This window comes from Sycon ciliatum, chromosome 1 (genome assembly GCF_964019385.1).
Source record: "Sycon ciliatum chromosome 1, ocSycCili1.1, whole genome shotgun sequence".
Taxonomy (NCBI): domain Eukaryota; kingdom Metazoa; phylum Porifera; class Calcarea; order Leucosolenida; family Sycettidae; genus Sycon; species Sycon ciliatum.
The window spans coordinates 65,079,456-65,096,792 of record NC_088643.1 but is presented as its reverse complement, the minus strand read 5'-3'; the positions used below and the strand labels follow the sequence as shown (position 1 = coordinate 65,096,792).

At 45.6% G+C, this 17,337-nt stretch overlaps 1 protein-coding gene across 1 annotated transcript in view; it reads right to left on the bottom strand.

Annotated features, from left to right (window-relative positions):
* Positions 1 to 2,964: 2,964 nt before the first annotated feature.
* The window catches only part of LOC135804885 (dual oxidase-like), a 14,895-nt gene continuing 522 nt past the window's right edge, over positions 2,965 to 17,337 (bottom strand). Inside the window, exons 2-5 of the mRNA XM_065318855.1 lie at positions 16,698 to 16,811; positions 8,045 to 8,116; positions 5,654 to 5,815; positions 2,965 to 3,601 (exon numbers count right to left, since the gene is read on the bottom strand). Of these exons, the coding sequence (XP_065174927.1) occupies positions 3,123 to 3,601; positions 5,654 to 5,815; positions 8,045 to 8,116; positions 16,698 to 16,788 (804 nt within the window). The 5' untranslated portion in view covers positions 16,789 to 16,811 and the 3' untranslated portion in view covers positions 2,965 to 3,122. The remainder of the gene's footprint in view (positions 3,602 to 5,653; positions 5,816 to 8,044; positions 8,117 to 16,697; positions 16,812 to 17,337) is intronic.

The window sequence follows — 17,337 nt, the reverse complement described above, 5'->3', positions numbered from 1 at the left end:
CATTCTTCAAGAACATAGATCGAAGATAATCAAGCTCGGCTTGCAATTTACTGGGCGAACAACTACGTTTCGCATGGTCCACGAGGTTACGCACTAAGTTGACCTTGTATTGCGACAAACAAGATGAATCGAATGCAATGTTCTGACCAGTGAACGCAGGATTGCGGTACACATAAGTCAACACTTCTCAACCGGTCTTCTCCACAAGAACATCAGAACTGTCTAGAAATGACAACTTACTAGACTGCTCATGCTCACAGGTAAAGCGGAGGGCAGGGCAGGATGTATACTGTTCAGCGAATCGAGAAACAACTCACTGCGCTCAACACCCTCAAAGTAAGTGAACGAATCGTTATAGTATCAATAAGTGAGCCCGGATCAGCGAAAACCATCGCTTGTGTTTGATATCAAGTTGATCAAAAAGTGACGTTGAAGTGGAGCGAAAGAAAAGTCGCGGACCTAACAACTACCCACCACCTTTCTGTCTTTCTTGTCACTAGTCTTTCTTTCCGCCTGACAAGCCCATGTTTGTTTGTTTGTCAGTGACTAGCTAGCTAGGCGAACCCCAGGCAAGTGAGGAGACACGGCTGGGAAACCCCATGTACCTGAGCTTGGCTGGCGAATAGGTACGATCGCGGGGCGCGAGCATCGCACGCGCATCGATCGTCGTTGACGCCAATCACGACACGACATTTTTTGGTGATGACTGGGATGGCGATTGCTCATCAAGGGAGTCAGGTGAAAGCCGCGGAGCTCCCGAGGACGACTCTCTCCTGCCGCAAAGCGACTCGGCGAGGCTGCAGACTTCGTGTAGAAGAAAGCAGCGCTGATGAGAATGACGACGACTCGAGTGGATATTGTTGAGCGATGAACGACTCCTTCACTAGTAAGTTTGTCGGATATCGACAGTGACGATGCAGAGCAAAGGCGTCTCGATTCACGACTGGAAGAGCAACGAGAGCTAGCGCCAGACAAGATCTGCTTCGTTGGCTTGGACACTGAGCAACGTTACTTGAAACATGTATTTGGTCCATGCAGCAGCTCCCAAAATAATTCAAAAAAAGATGTTCCTGTAGGGTCAGGTAACCGTTGAATGTATCTGCACCTAGTACGTACCTCATGCTCATGAGCCTGTGTGCTAAGTAGTCACAGCTGCTGTGATTGCACTCCGTGTGTGCAGATATGTTTTCATGGAAGTGAAGGGCTTGGAGAGCATCAGTACAGAGCCTGGTGTGGATGCAATATCAGCCCCTGGAACTTGGCCATATGCCGTTAGCTGCGCGATAGTCAGTGAAGCCAATGATTTACTTGGACGAGCCAGTGTCTGAGTACACCCCCAAGGACTATAAAATTCCTCCTTGTTAGCCGGCTGAGTGATGGCAATGCCTAACAGGATCAGACACATACCAACGCTCATACTTGCATCCTACACAGAAATGCCACTTCCAACATTTGTACAGAGATGTGGTGTACCGCATTTTTTGGTCACTTACGGTGCTGTGATTGATCTAAAATTTCTTGAGACTGGTTATCAGTGGTTGTGGATCAATTTGGAGCACAAAAATATTTTTCGAAAATTTTGCACATGTGATGGTTTTTGCTGATCCAGGCTCAAGTATTGACCCCCCCCCCCCACACACCCACACACCCACACACACATCGCCACACACACATCGCCACAGGATAAATAACATGTATACATTGTATTATTCTACCATCCAGTAAAAACGACATCATACTGGCGGAAAACAATGCCACCCCCCCCCCCTCCCCCCCCCAGCATGTCAGTATGAATATGCCATAATTATATGGCCCAGAATCTGCGAAAACCAGGCTTAGGGTGAAAATCATTTTTTTGAGAAAATGATGTTTTGTAAAAAGGTTGTGTCGCGTGGACGATCGAGTGCAGTGAAGTGGAACCAAAGTTTGCCCAAAGAGAATTTCGCTTGTTTGAAGAAGTAGCAGTCATTGCAGGAAGGGTTTCAGCAGTCAGGGAAGTCAAAGGGCTTCCGGTAGAGTATTCTCTGCTACTCCTCTAGTCACAACGAAGAGTTTTTGAGCTGATCGAACGGATTCCATTTCCTACACTCAGGGATGGCGAAATTTCTGCGCTAGCTGCTGCTTGCGGAATATGGTGAAGAAATCGTCTCCAGTTAGAGTCGTGATGGCGATAGCGAGGAGAACCTGGACGACATCGACCCAGCCAATTGAAGTACAGAGATACTAGCTGTTTCTGGGCCTCACGCAAAGGGAACGCGCGCAGCGGAGCTCATACGTTTGCAGCAAATTCACGAGGAAAATGGCTTGAAGCGCAGTGTGAAAACGGTTTTGAATTGAAGTCCTTGGCGATGAAGTGCTACTGAATGCCAGGCGAATGAGCGAGCAGATCGAGAGTCCCCCACTCGAGACTTTCCTCGCTGGACAGCTAGCTGCAAGGGATTGTACGGTGTGCTGATATTTCACTTGCTGGTCAGCACCAAGCAGATACTGCAGCACGCCAGCACACTATGCGCTTACTATGAACAGTGGAACAGTTTGAAAGGCTGTGTTCTTGCTTGTTTCTGAACAGTTGTACTAGATTCACCCTTCAAAAGGTGCCATCTCAACTGGAGTCGGGTTTCCTTGTGGTGTGTAGCGCCAGAGCATGCCAGTACATGTAGTTCAGCCCCAGAATGTGCTGAGTGAGGAGCAAACAAAATTCATGCAGAACTGTGCATGGCCACTACAGCCTGCAGCACCAAGGGGCCACAACAAGCCTGCCCCCACATGCCTACCTTGTCATGTCACCTAAACAAAAATCATCCATGTCTCTTCCTTCAGTCTGGTGGATCTCTCTTCATTTCTTTCCGGTGATAACAATTTTGTGTTTTTTTTTGGATTTTTTAACACAATACCCTGGTGTGCTTGAGATGCTTTTAATACCACTATGAGTCGACCCACACCTGTAATATTTTGTTTCCTGACCCCCCCCCCCCCCCCCCCATGCCCAGTAGAAGCTGAAAATGGGAAAAAGTCATTTTGTGAAATTTCACCCTAAGCCTGGTTTTCGCAGATTCTGGGCCATATTGGATATACTTCAAGTAGGACCCAGGTCCTGTGTGTATTTGCCTATTGGGGTGCCATTACCGGTATACATGTATATGCAAGCTTCGCGGTACGTGAGAAGTAAGTAAAAATAACTCAGCCCACTCACTGAAAAATCGCACTGCATGCTTGAACTGGTTATCCGAAGGAGGTGGTGGGTTGATGAATGGCAAGCCCATGATATTTCTGGCCGGAAGATCACAATCATATGTCTGTTCAGTGCCCTGACAACTCAGTAGACCACGAGTGTGAGAGCGGAGTGCATCCGCCCACGCCTTAGTTGTGCCGTACACGAGACCACCATCGAGCCAAGGTGTGTTCTCATTCAGTTGCTGACGTGGGTTGTTCTGAGACTGCCCAGTGTTTGCATCATAGCGTGAGCGAAGGAAAGGCATGTACTTGCCACCCACTCCTTCAGGATCGTACAGCCTATGGCCGCGCGGTATTGGGACGTTGTAGTACTCCGCCGGGCAGCCGGGTCTCTGTGAGTCCAGGATTTCCTCCACCACGTGCTGACCTGTTCAGGAGAAAGACGATGTGTGTGTGTGTGTGTGTGTGTGTGTGTGTGTGTGTGTGTGTGTGTGTGTGTGTGTGTGTGTGTGTGTGTGTCAACACAAGCAACTCAGCCGCACACATGCATGCGAGCAGCACTGTACACAAGGCAATAACTGTTACCAGGACACTAAGCTGCACAATGGTGGACTGATGAGTGACCTAGTGCTGGCACTCAGCAAAAAGCAGAAACGAGGTTCGTATGCGGGAGAAGTGCATCAGTTCCCAATTGCAAACCTACTTCCTCCGGAAACATAAACTTCGTGACTTTTTTCACTACTTTTCGCTGCTGTTATTTCGCTCTCTCTCTGGTTCTGTCAGCCAGAAACACTGACATGACAGTTCGGAATCGTAGGAAAGCATGATTCATATTATGGAGAGCCGACAGTCGTCGCAGAGCAAGGGTGTCGACGCTGCGAACAAAGCAAAGCGAACATGTTTCTCATCGTTCGTCCATCAGGCGCAATGGGAAGAAAAGCACTGCGCTCACTGCTCGTCGTAGCTATTTTTTTGTTCAGAACTTGACAGAGCAGCACAATGGCACCGAGGAGCAAGAAGAGTGGGAAATGAATCGCAATAGCAGCTAGCGTTTTGAAATCTTCGCCATCCCCGAAACGCCTGTCTCAGTGTCTGCATGCGAACAAGATGTCAAAATTCCAAAACGCAGAGATGTGACAATGGCCACTTCGCGCAGCAGAGCAAGATGAACAAGTTCAAAATAGAATTCGTTCAGTCCCTGTAGAGCCCAGACCTCAACGTGGATGATCTCGCCTTTTCCGGCAGCCTCGACGATGCGCCCTTGGCAAAGGAGAAGGCGAGATCTGATCACGGCAGTCAGGAAGTGCTGGTATGACTATGATATCCCTTGGAGGACATTTGAAATGTTTGGCGTTGCCTGTGTTTGTTGTTCCGGGGCAGCTCCTCGGGCGAGAGGGGAGGCGGCAATGAGTACCAGCGCTGCAGCGCTGCCGTGGTCTCCGCCGAGATGTTGGAGAAGGCACTCAGGTAACAGCGAAGACGATCAGGGACGCGGAGAAGCTTCTCCGTGACATACTGTACGACATCGCGTCGATCGACCTGCCACTTGGAACGATTTCAGCGGTGATGAGTCGAGCGATGGCGACCCAGACTGAGACGCTACAGTAGACTCGTATGCCCAAGAACGCGGTTTCAGAGGGCCAGCCTAGCAAAGTTCTTATTTTTCAGCGCCCCAGGCTACGTTCTTATTTCGCGTTCTGACGCGTCCAACATGACACGTGACGCTCATGTACAATGCACTTTGCGCTACATGTACCGGTTGTACACTTTACATGCACGTGTAGTATGTAGCGCTGCACTGGGTGATGTTTTCGTGAGGACCCGACAAGAGTTTGTGGTTGCGGACTTGTTTTTCGTGTACTCGGACAAGATCATGAAGGTGCAATCCGCTTGCAAAACAAACCGGCACTCAATCACGTCTCTTTCTCTCTCTCCTTTTCAAAAAATGTCGCGTTCTTAAAAATCTTGGAGTTCGTTCTTAAATCCAGGCTGTGGCGTTCTTAGATTTTGTCCAGCCTTGACGTTCTTGGGCGTACGAGTCTACTGTACTCCCAATAATCGATCCTGTAGATATTGTAAATACTGTAAAAGCAGAAATTCTCGGTGGTGTTTTATTTTCGGTAACTTCGGTGCCGATAATTTTTACCGAAAATAAAACGCACCGAAATTTTCGGTACAACCGATACTGTATACATGTAGTACTAGTACACCTACCTGGAGAACGGGTTTTACCGAAAATTTCCCGCTACCGAACCGCCGATTTTGGCGAATACCGAAAATATTACACCGCCGAAAATTTCTGCTTTTACAGTATGTCGATTGACTGTTTTGAAGTGTTTCTCTTCCAAAAGAACACTTTTGTTGGGCACAGTAACTCCTTGAAAAGTGAAAAGAATTCGGGTGGACACACCCATTCCCACCTTGAAAAGTCATGTCAAAAAGTCAAGAAGTTTTTTGTTTCCGGAGGAACTACCCTTACCAAAGAATGTCAGAAGTGCCGTTCGGTTTCTCAACGATGTTCTACCAAAAGATCCTCTCATAGTACTCTCAGCAATATCAAGCGGGTTGGGACGTGCTGCGCCGGATGGTTCCGACATACCATCAGCGTATGTGGGAGACAAGCGGCGAATGAGAGGTCTGTCTAGAAATATAAAATAAGCAGTAGTGCATCATGCATGCACGCACATACACACACACACACACACGCAATCATACATGCACATGCACATACGCACACGTGCACACACATACATACAGATACAATCATATAATTATATGCACCTCACACATGCCCATCGCGGAAGCGATGATAGCGAACAGCTATGTTAGACATAGCAACTTGTGCTGGGATTACACCATTCAACAGCTTGCGATGCTGATGAATTGACCACCACTGATGTTTAGCCTGGTATCCACCACAGTGCTGATTGAAGTGGCTTTTTTTTCTGGCCAGTGAATACCTATTTTTCATTCATTTTTTTCGACACATACACCACACCACATACTCCGGCATACACTGGCTGTTGGTAACCGCCCAGTAGAATGAAAGAGGAGCTAGGAGAATGAGAAAGAGAAGAAAGACGTGTGCGAACATAATCGTCGGGGATTGAACCCGCAACCTCTCGATTGGAAATCGACTGCACATACCACTGCACGATATGGGACACACACACACATTGTAATATAATTATATATGGCCCAGTATCTGCGGAAATGGACCTTAGGGTGATTTTTCACAAAATGACTTTTTTCTGCTATTGTCATCTATAGGTATCTAGTGATCACATGGCAAAGTATTAGACCAAACAAAGCAATATTGATGACCCAGAAGCTTCTCAAACAAGCATAGGTACATATCAGGAAATACAACAATTTATCACAGTGTTTTCCACATCGGAATACTATATGTTACAGTGAAATAAATAAAAAATAGACAGTGTAATAAATCATCCATCCAGTTTTTGTTGTAAAACAACTCTTGGGCAACCTCTGGCATAGAGCATGGATGGCCTTGATCCTCATCACTGCATACCAATCCAAACTGTTTGAACGCCATCCCAAGTCTGCTGAAAATTCACAGAAGTCCAGAACAGGAGGGAAGGTGGCTACAACTACACCTGGAGTCCCAGTCTGTGCATCCCACCGGGAATACGACACAGGCACAACATTCTAACACCCCACACTTCATCTCATACAAGATTTAGAGGTAGTCCATCACTATGACTGCTGCACCTCTGTGAAATTTGAGCTCTGTGGGAACTGGCTGCATGCACGTCAGTGCGCCATGATTCCAGCACTGAGCGCAGCAGAGTTCTGAGTTCGTAGCTCATCAATCAATGGTCAGCTCTTGCCCCGTCCAAGGGGTTTGGTGTTCACCACGGAGTCCAGTGTGGGGAGCCTGGGAAAATTCAGATCATGTCACTAGCGGCAGCGCTCTTTCGTCCTGACTCGAGTTGATCCAGGGCATTTCAGTTCATCTACCTCTGTTGACGTCGCCTCACTAGTTTCTCCTCGTTGAGTATTTCTCCCGAGCGGAGCTGTACTAAATTCAGAAGGGCCCTACAAGGATTTTCAGATGTCAGAAAGTACTTTTGCCAGCAGAGAGCTCCTTTGGCGGAGCGCCTAAATCAAGTTGAAATTCTCGTCGCTAAATAGGAATTGCGCGTCGACAAAAACATCTTCTGGAAACTGTCGTCGTTCTCTATCAGACGCGACGATTTCTCCCTAGGAAATCCAATGACTTCTGGCAGGGCCGGACGGCAGCTAGCTGGCCATCGTGAGCGAACTCTCCTGCTACTGGGACGATCAAAAGCATTCATTGTTGCGATGAACTAATTTTTTGTTTGAATGTGCAGAGCGCGAAGCAAGAGTTTTTTTGCCGTTGCAGAAAATGACTTATTCTGAAAAAAATGATTTTCACCCGAAGGTCGATTCTCGCTGATACTGGGCCATATATATATATATTATACACACACATACGCACATCACACACATGCACACGTGCACACACACACACAAGTGACATACACATGCAATCATATTATTATATGCACCCCCCCCCCACACACACACACATACACACACACACACACACACATACACACGCACACACATACACACGCACATATACAAATGTGCATGCACACACGTACACACACTCGTGCAAACACATGCGTACATACCTGCGTGCGCACACACACACATGCATGCGAACCTCGGATACCAAGTACTATAACACATTCCAGCTGCCCACGTGGGTATGTATACACAGCAGTGGAGATGTAGTCACAAACAGCTACATGTACATATGAGTGTGCATTAAGAATTTAAGAGGTGGCCGCGATACGGCAGTGGACGTGTAACATCTCACCAGTACCACCCAATTCCGGACGGGCCAGGTTGTTGTTCCGGCCATCATAGCGCTGTATCTCTGGCAGCTGAACTGTACGACACAGCGAGAATTGAGAAGAACGGTGAATGGAGATGGAGGAGGAGGGGGGGGGGGGGGGGCACATGCTGGTTAGGTGGAAACCCACGTGATACAGGCCAGTTCAAGTGTGCATGGCGCAATACTTCCGACCCCAGTACATAATGTACCGGTATTCATGGGTTTAATTAAAGGGGAAGTTAAGGCAAAAATTAAAATTTCACCAGTTGTAGTCTTCGGGGTGCTGAGTCGAATGGTCTTGGTCCGAGAAAGCTGAGACGCTCCCTTCCTACTTGAATCCCAATCGAACTCGCGCACTTCCACCGAAACTGGGTGACTGCGCCCTACGAGATGGGGATTTGTATGCAAAATGTCACTAAAAGCGCCATTTCGTTCTTATAAAAGCACGGATGACCGCGATTGGCCCATATGTTGTAGTCTTTTGGACACTGAGTCGACTGGTTTTGGTCCGAAAAGGCTGCGATGCAGCGTTCCTCCTTTATTCCCAATCGAACATGGTTGAAGAAGCGGTCACGTGCTCCTGGGTGCTAAAATCACCTGGTCACCACGCCAGCAGGCGACAACTTTCACACCAAGGTTCAACTCGAGTGACAGGACTGCACCCAAAAAAGGTCAAAACAGGCTGTAAGTTGTACCCTGCAGGCACGGTGACCAGGTGACTGGTGTACGCAGGAGCACGTGACCGCTTGTTCTACCATGTTCGATTGGGAATTAGGGGCGAACGCTGCATCGCAGCCTTTTCGGACCAAAACCAATCGACTCAGCGACCAAAAGACTATAACATATGGGCCAATCGCGGTGATCCGTGCTTTTATAGGAACGAAATGGCGCTTTTAGTGACATTTTGCATACAAATCCCCATCTAGTAGGGCGCAGTCACCCAGTTTCGGTGGAAGTGCGCGAGTTCGATTGGGATTCAAGTAGGAAGGGAGCGTCCCAGCTTTCTCGGACCAAGACCATTCGACTCAGCACCCCGAGGACTACAACTGGTGAAATTTTAATTTTTGCCTTAACTTCCCCTTTAAGGGAGTCAAAACGAGAACAGTCTGAAGAAATAAACGCACACATCTTGTGAGCACATGTAGCTACTTTGTAACAGTCTTTCACCATACACTAACAATACATATAACAGTCTTTCACCATACACTAACAATACATATAACAGTCTTTCACCATACACTAACAATACATATAACAGTCTTTCACCATACACTAACAATACATATAACAGTCTTTCACCATACACTAACAATACATATAACAGTCTTTCACCATACACTAACAATACATAAATTATAACAATCTTTCACCATACACTAACAATACATATAACAGTCTTTCACCATACACTAACAATACATATAACAGTCTTTCACCATACACTAACAATACATATTATAACAGTCTTTCACCATACACTAACAATACATAAATTATAACAATCTTTCACCATACACTAACAATACATATAACAGTCTTTCACCATACACTAACAATACATATAACAGTCTTTCACCATACACTAACAATACTTATCACTCTCTTATTATTGACCCCCACAGAAACTTGTGATCTCTAAGCGGTCAAATATCAGCATATATTGACCGCTTATATTGACCACTTATTATTAGGGCTGAAACGATTATACCGAATAATCGAGTACTCGTTTGATAACTCTAACGATCGAGCAATCGTTTAGATTACCGATTACGATTATTTTGCGTTTTTTAAATTTGTGTCAAGAAAGTAGTGTAAACCCTCGTTTTGTGAAGTTTGAATCAGTTTCCGCTGGGAGTATGCAGTTGCCAGGGGTATGGTTCATGTTCTGAGGTTAAAATTGACTTCAAAACTGCCATGTTTCGGAGCTACCCTTTCACTAATGCAGATTTGTTGGTATTATGAAGGCATAGTTTGTGGAAACAGAGTAATGTTTGCACAGAATTATGACTCTATTTGCTAACGATTATAATCGATTACTCGATCGTTAAGCTAAAGAGTAATCGATACTTGAAAATCCACGATCGTTTCAGCCCTACTTATTATTGACCACTTAGCCCGAGGACTTAGTACTTTTTCCTCAACTTAGAAAAAAATCAGAACTGAAAGAAGAAAAATCTGAAGCCAAATGCTGGGATTTGAACCCAAACTGTCAGATTCTCAGTCAAAGAACTTGGGGAACATACTACAAGAGACAACTGAAAACTTCGGTTTACACAGAAGTAATGTCCAATGTAAACGGCATATGTACATACTATTACAATAGTATTCCTTTCTTCCTATAGCAAAGCAAAAACAGTTTTAGGTATGCTATGTCGTGATAAATCTATTATTGCCCTCATAATCGGTCAATATATGAAATATAGACCTCGTAAAAGACCTCGGGGGACCTCGGTCTTTTACTCGTTCTATATTTCATATATTGACCTCTTTAATCGTGCAATAATAGATACATATAACAGTCTTTCACCATACACTAACAATACATATAACAGTCTTTCACCATACACTAACAATACATATAACAGTCTTTCACCATACACTAACAATACATATAACAGTCTTTCACCATACACTAACAATACATATAACAGTCTTTCACCATACACTAACAATACATATAACAGTCTTTCACCATACACTAACAATACATATAACAGTCTTTCACCATACACTAACAATACTTAGAACGAGGTCTGTCTCGTTGTCCAGGAAACGACCAATCAGCGACATTCCCGCCAAGGGCCTTATCAGAGTTTAAAGCCCGCTCAATCGTTATTTTACTACTCTTGATGACGCGTCGAGGGCCTTGGATTAGTTTAAAGCCCGCTGAATATACTCTAAACTGGTGCGTACAACTCCCTGTATGCATAATAGTACGGTGCAGATAATGAACTCTGCATAACGTGTACGGTGTACTACTAAAAGCTACGCAATTCAGAAGTGTGTACGGTTTTTCCTCCCGTATTCTTTCACCTGTACGAATTTTCTTTGTCAACAGCTTGCGGAAACCTATAAAAACCGAAGATCAAAGTCATTAGAGTTATCGACAAGGGGCTCTCAAAGCCCCTAAATAGCTCCACAAGCTACATGTATGAATAAGAATGAAGCTCGCAATAAGAGCCCAGCATTTCATTTGCTTCCATTCTACTTTAAGTAGTCCTAAGTGGTGCTGAGTTACCATAACTTTCCAGAAGAAAATATTCTTTCATACCACATCAATTCTCTTGAGACTATCATCAGGGAAAATCGTCTCACAATAGAGGCTATACGGAGAAACAAACTACTTATAGGTTATCGGATAGTGGGAAGTATACAAGGTGAGGTGTGAAAAAAAACTAAAGTGGGAGAGAAGACGAAAGAAATTAGAAGAAAAGATGTGAGAGTGTTCTGACGGTGTGAGCTGCTTCCACGCCTTCATTTCACTCACCTTATGTAGTAGCTCACACCGTCAAAACACTCTCACATCTTTTCTTCTAATTTCTTTCGTCTTCTCTCCCACTTTAGTTTTTTTTTCACACCTCACCTTGTATACTTCCCACTATCCGATAACCTATAAGTAGTTTGTTTCTCCGTATAGCCTCTATTGTGAGACGATTTCCCCTGATGATAGTCTCAAGAGAATTGATTAGGAACAACCATTTTAGATACATGTATTCTCATTCATCATTTTGTAATGTCCGCTTCACTAATACTATTAATCGCATTAATAAAAACTTAGAAGTTGCGACTTCGGCGGTAATAGTCATGAAGTTGGTTGCTCCAACGAGGAGCACATGCTTCTTGCCGAACTTGACACTTGACTGACTCACGACTGCCATCCGGAGCACACCAGGAGCACGTCGCACCTTCCGCGTGAGGGACAACAATACGAACTTAGAAGTTATATAGTTATAGTGGTGCTTTCTTTCAGGTTTGCCGAGCGGAAGGTGCGACGTGCTCCTGGTGTGCTCCGGATGGCAGTCGTGAGTCAGTCAAGTGTCAAGTTCGGCAAGAAGCGTGTGCTCCTCGTTGGAGCAACCAACTTCATGACTATTACCGCCGAAGTCGCAACTTCTAAGTTCGTATTGTTGTCCCTCACGCGGACGTGCGACTAGTTGTTGGAGGTGACAGCGTTGTGAATAGCTATACTGGCTCTCAACGTCTGTTTAGCACAACTCCATGAGCGACTCTGACTCACGCTGCTACCTGGGGCTTCACGAGGTGTTTGTCGCGCTGGAAAGAAAGCATCTCTGTAAGTTTGTATCCCTGGTGATGGTTTGGCCTGGAGAGCAGTATATAAGTGGTGCTTTTCAGGCACAATCTTCCTCAGCCTACTCAAGCTCAACTGATGAGGGGTGAATTCCCCGAAACACTGTGTATTGAGCAGGGAGTGGTGCTTTCTTTCAGGTTTGCCGAGCGGAAGGTGCGACGTGCTCCTGGTGTGCTCCGGATGGCAGTCGTGAGTCAGTCAAGTGTCAAGTTCGGCAAGAAGCGTGTGCTCCTCGTTGGAGCAACCAACTTCATGACTATTACCGCCGAAGTCGCAACTTCTAAGTTCGTATTGTTGTCCCTCACGCGGACGTGCGACTAGTTGTTGGAGGTGACAGCGTTGTGAATAGCTATACTGGCTCTCAACGTCTGTTTAGCACAACTCCATGAGCGACTCTGACTCACGCTGCTACCTGGGGCTTCACGAGGTGTTTGTCGCGCTGGAAAGAAAGCGTCTCTGTAAGTTTGTATCCCTGGTGATGGTTTGGCCTGGAGAGCAGTATATAAGTGGTGCTTTTCAGGCACAATCTTCCTCAGCCTACTCAAGCTCAACTGATGAGGGGTGAATTCCCCGAAACACTGTGTATTGAGCAGGGAGTGGTGCTTTCTTTCAGGTTTGCCGAGCGGAAGGTGCGACGTGCTCCTGGTGTGCTCCGGATGGCAGTCGTGAGTCAGTCAAGTGTGAAGTTCGGCAAGAAGCGTGTGCTCCTCGTTGGAGCAACCAACCGCATTAATAAAGTTATTGTCTCCTCGTCGCCTTTTCAATGTATATTATAGCAGTCTTTCACCATACACTAACAATATTACGAAGTTGCGGTTGCGACTTCGGCGATGATTTGTAAGAAAGGGTTTGCTCCCCACACCGGAGCTCGCGCTATTCCGCCGACGTTACTTGACACTTGACTGACTCACGACTGCCATTCAGAGCACACGAGAAGTCCATCGAACCTTCGACTCGGCAAACCTGCAAGAAAGCACCACTCCCTGCTCAATACACAGCGTTTCGGGGAATTCACCCCTCATCAGTTGGGCTTGAGTAGGCTGAGGAAGATTGTGCCTGAAGAGCACCACTTATATAGTGCTCTCCAGGCACAAACATCACCAGGGATACAAACTTACAGAGACGCTTTGTTTCCAGCGCGACAACTACCTCGTGAACACCAGATAGCAGCGTGAATCAGTGTGTCGCTTCTGGACGTCGGCGGAATAGCGCGAGCTCCGGTGTGGGGAGCAAACCCTTTCTCACTAACAATATGTATCTAATATTGACTGAGTACGAGGTCAATATAGGAAATAAAGGCCGAGTAAAAGACTGAGGCGAAGCCGAGGTTTTTTACGAGGTCTTTTATTTCCTATACTGACCAAGGACGAATTCAATATTAGATTTATCACGACTAACCAAAGCATGTGTTCAATCTCTAAAAAGGAGTCAAATATAAGCGGTCAATATAGCCCTAAGGAGTCAAATATGCAGGAATATTTGACTGCTTAGGTATGGCAAAAATCTATGTGAGTCAATACTAAGGGAGTGATAAATACATGTACTACATTATACAGTCTTTCACCATACACTTACAAGATGTATCTATTATTGCACGATTAACCTGAGAGGTCAATATATGAAATATAGAACGATTATGAGGGCAATAATAGATTTATCATGACAAAGCATACCTAAACTGTTTTTAGCTTTGTTTATAGGAAGAAAGGAATACTATTGTAATAGTACATAGTATGTACAAATGCCGTTTACATTGGACATTACTTCTCTATAAACAAAAGTTTTCAGTTGTCACTTGTAGCATGTTCCCCAAGTTCTTTGACTGAGAATCTGACAGTTTGGGTTCAAATCCCAGCATTTGGCTTCAGATTTTTCTTCTTTCAGCTCTGATTTTTTTCTACAGGCTACGTTTTATTGTTGTTATTATTGCAAAGCTTTCCTTTTGATCTTCAAAATTTGAGTATTTTTCTAAGTTGAGGAAAAAGTTCTAAGTCCTCGGGCTAAGTGGTCAATAATAAGTGGTCAATATAAGCGGTCAATATATGCTGATATTTGACCGCTTATAGGAGATTCACACACACGGGTAAACCTGAGGTCACGGGACAAGGTAAAAGTTCAGACCTTCGGTCAACGGAATTCACACCTGTGGTCAGTTTTCCCTTGACCGCACGTTTGGCCATGACCTTGTGGCGGGGCAACTAAAAAAATAATCTGTACTGCATTTTTGTAGTACATTCTGTACTGTATCTTGCATTCGCCATGCACGATTTTCTGATGGGCACTGTCTGAAAATGCAAGTTGCGATGCACTCGTACAACTAGGTTCAGAGTTCTCGCCAAAGACAGGATCTACGCATGCGCGTCTTATAGCCATAGGATTTTTCCCTTGACAAACGCCCTGAGGCCCACGGCCACGGCTTTGCCAATTTTTTCCCGAGAGGTTCTTCCTTTTCCCCAGTACCATAGTTTCCATAACAACTTTCCCATAACCGTGGTTTTACCCGTGTGTGTGAATCCCCTATTAGAGATCACAAGTTTCTGTGGGGGTCAATAATAAGAGAGTGATAAGTACATGTACTACATTATCCATTCGCTTGACGGAAAGGTGCAAATGGGAAAAGTCTCAAGAATTTTTTTTCACCACCTGGACTTGAGCCAGGGACCCTCGTTTATGTCCAGCAATGCTCTACCACTAGTAGTACCAAGTACCGTAGTGACCATGAATGGAATCTCGCCGTTCGATGTCATGCCATGAGCCCTGGAATCGATTCGGAATCCATTCGCCCCTATTCACATGGGGTGATGTGAATACTAGTAGCGCAAAATTTTTGGAAATTTAGAGCCCAAATCAGTGCATTTTATTGATTCACGGGGTACTTGGGGCAGATAGTGGTACGGTCAATACCGTAGTGACCGTACCGTGTGCGACGCCCCTGACAATGCATGCCAAGCCAGACCCATGGTCGAAATTTTTGAGGGGGGTGCTTTGGCACCCAAAGCACCCCCCCCCCCCTGCCTACGCGCCTGACATAGTGGAGTGAACACATACCGTAAAGTTGCGGATAAAAGCCGGGTTTGTATACAAGCACATTGCGGATAGAAGCCTGAAAATCAAACGGGTTAAATGCATATAAGCCTGTCGCGCTTAGAAGCCTGGCTTCTATGCAAGCGTGGATCGGGTAGGTCAAGAGTGCATGTGCTATGTACGGTGCATAGTAAAACTGCCGCCATACCGGTAGTCAGTGGTAGATCTACGCGTGCCGATGTGCATACAAGCCTAGCAAAAAAATCAGTGGTGCAGTGCTGAGTGCTACATATATGCACACAGGAAATGTGTCAACAAAGTCACACAAAGTCACACAAAGTCACACAAAGTCACACAAAGTCACACAAAGTCACACAAAGTCACACAAAATCACACAAAGTCACACAAAGTCGCACAAGGTCACACAAAGTCACACAAAGTCACACAAAGTCGCACAAGGTCACACAAAGTCACACAAAGTCACACAAAATCACACAAAGGCACACAAAGTCGCACAAGGTCACACAAAGTCACACAAAGTCACACAAAGTCGCACAAGGTCACACAAAGTCACACAAAGTCACACAAAATCACACAAAGTCACACAAAGTCGCACAAGGTCACACAAAGTCACACAAAGTCGCACAAAGTCGCACAAGGTCACACAAAATCACACAAAGTCACACAAAATCAGAAGAATGTTGTGTGTTTTTTTGTCTCAGCTTATAACTGCACATGTTACGACTGTACAATGTCTGTTGTTTCGTGGCCTCAGCTGAAACAAACCAATGTACCGGTACATGATTGTACGTGCTCATTATTCCGGCAAATAGCGCTACAGTCCATTTCAAAACTATAGACGCGTACCTAGGCAAAAACCGTTATGCCAGCATCTATACCACATAAAATCTGTGATCACTTTGTGCATAAATTTTTCCAAATTGGGCGTCTGTTATCCAATCCTTTAGAAACTATATGAGAGTAATTGTGGAGCGATCCTGAGCAATATTCCGAAAACTATTCTCAAAAAGTTCCAGCCAAATTTGAAATATTTCAAAAACCCTACGCGTCTATAGTTTTGAAATGCACTGTAGTGCTGCTCATTAGCTTATTGGCTATGCAGTGCCAGATTTAAACCAGGCCCAAAGGTACCTTGCCAGAGTGCTCAAACTGACAAGTCAGTGAGCTCTGCATTGCGCAAACAACAAAGGTACTACCACCCCCCCCCCCCCCCCAAATACATGTTCCTGCGCACTATTTCAACAGTTCATGGCACAGCAACAATCAAGGCGCAGCACCCACATGTTCTATTGCTGAAGATCTGCTCCTGAATTTCCTGTGCAGCAGCCAGTATGTGCAGGCCGGCGAACAAGACCGGCACGATCACGTTCATGTTTGTCTTGTCAGCCGCTCCTGCTGCAGAGCATGTGAGAGCACAAAGACGAGGAACAGGACCGGGACAAAGACAAGATCTTGGATGATGGTGAGGATGCGTCACTCACAACAACAGCAATGGCAAAGCATGGACAATGGAATACAGAAATAGGAATCCATGACATCATTTTCACTATTCATGACAACACCGTAGTGCTGATGTATGGGCACGTGTGCGTGTGTGTGCCGGTGTGTGCATGCACGCACGCACGTGTGTGTGTGTGTGAGAGAGAGAGAGAACGAGAGTGTGCGTGTGTGTGCACGTACAGGTATGTGTGTTTGCGTGTGTGCGTGTTTTAACTAGGTAGATAGATCTCATTCCTAAAACTTGGAGGTGAAGACTCTATGCGTGGTGTGGATTGCAGTGACTTCCGTGCCTGGATCTAAAGTTGAGCCTCTTCATCACACACACAAACGTCCACCCTGCTGTGTGTGATGCGCATCTAAGGCGTCCGTGGTCATGCACGCCAGGAAGTGAATCGAACCTGCGGGTCTCCGATTTCATTTG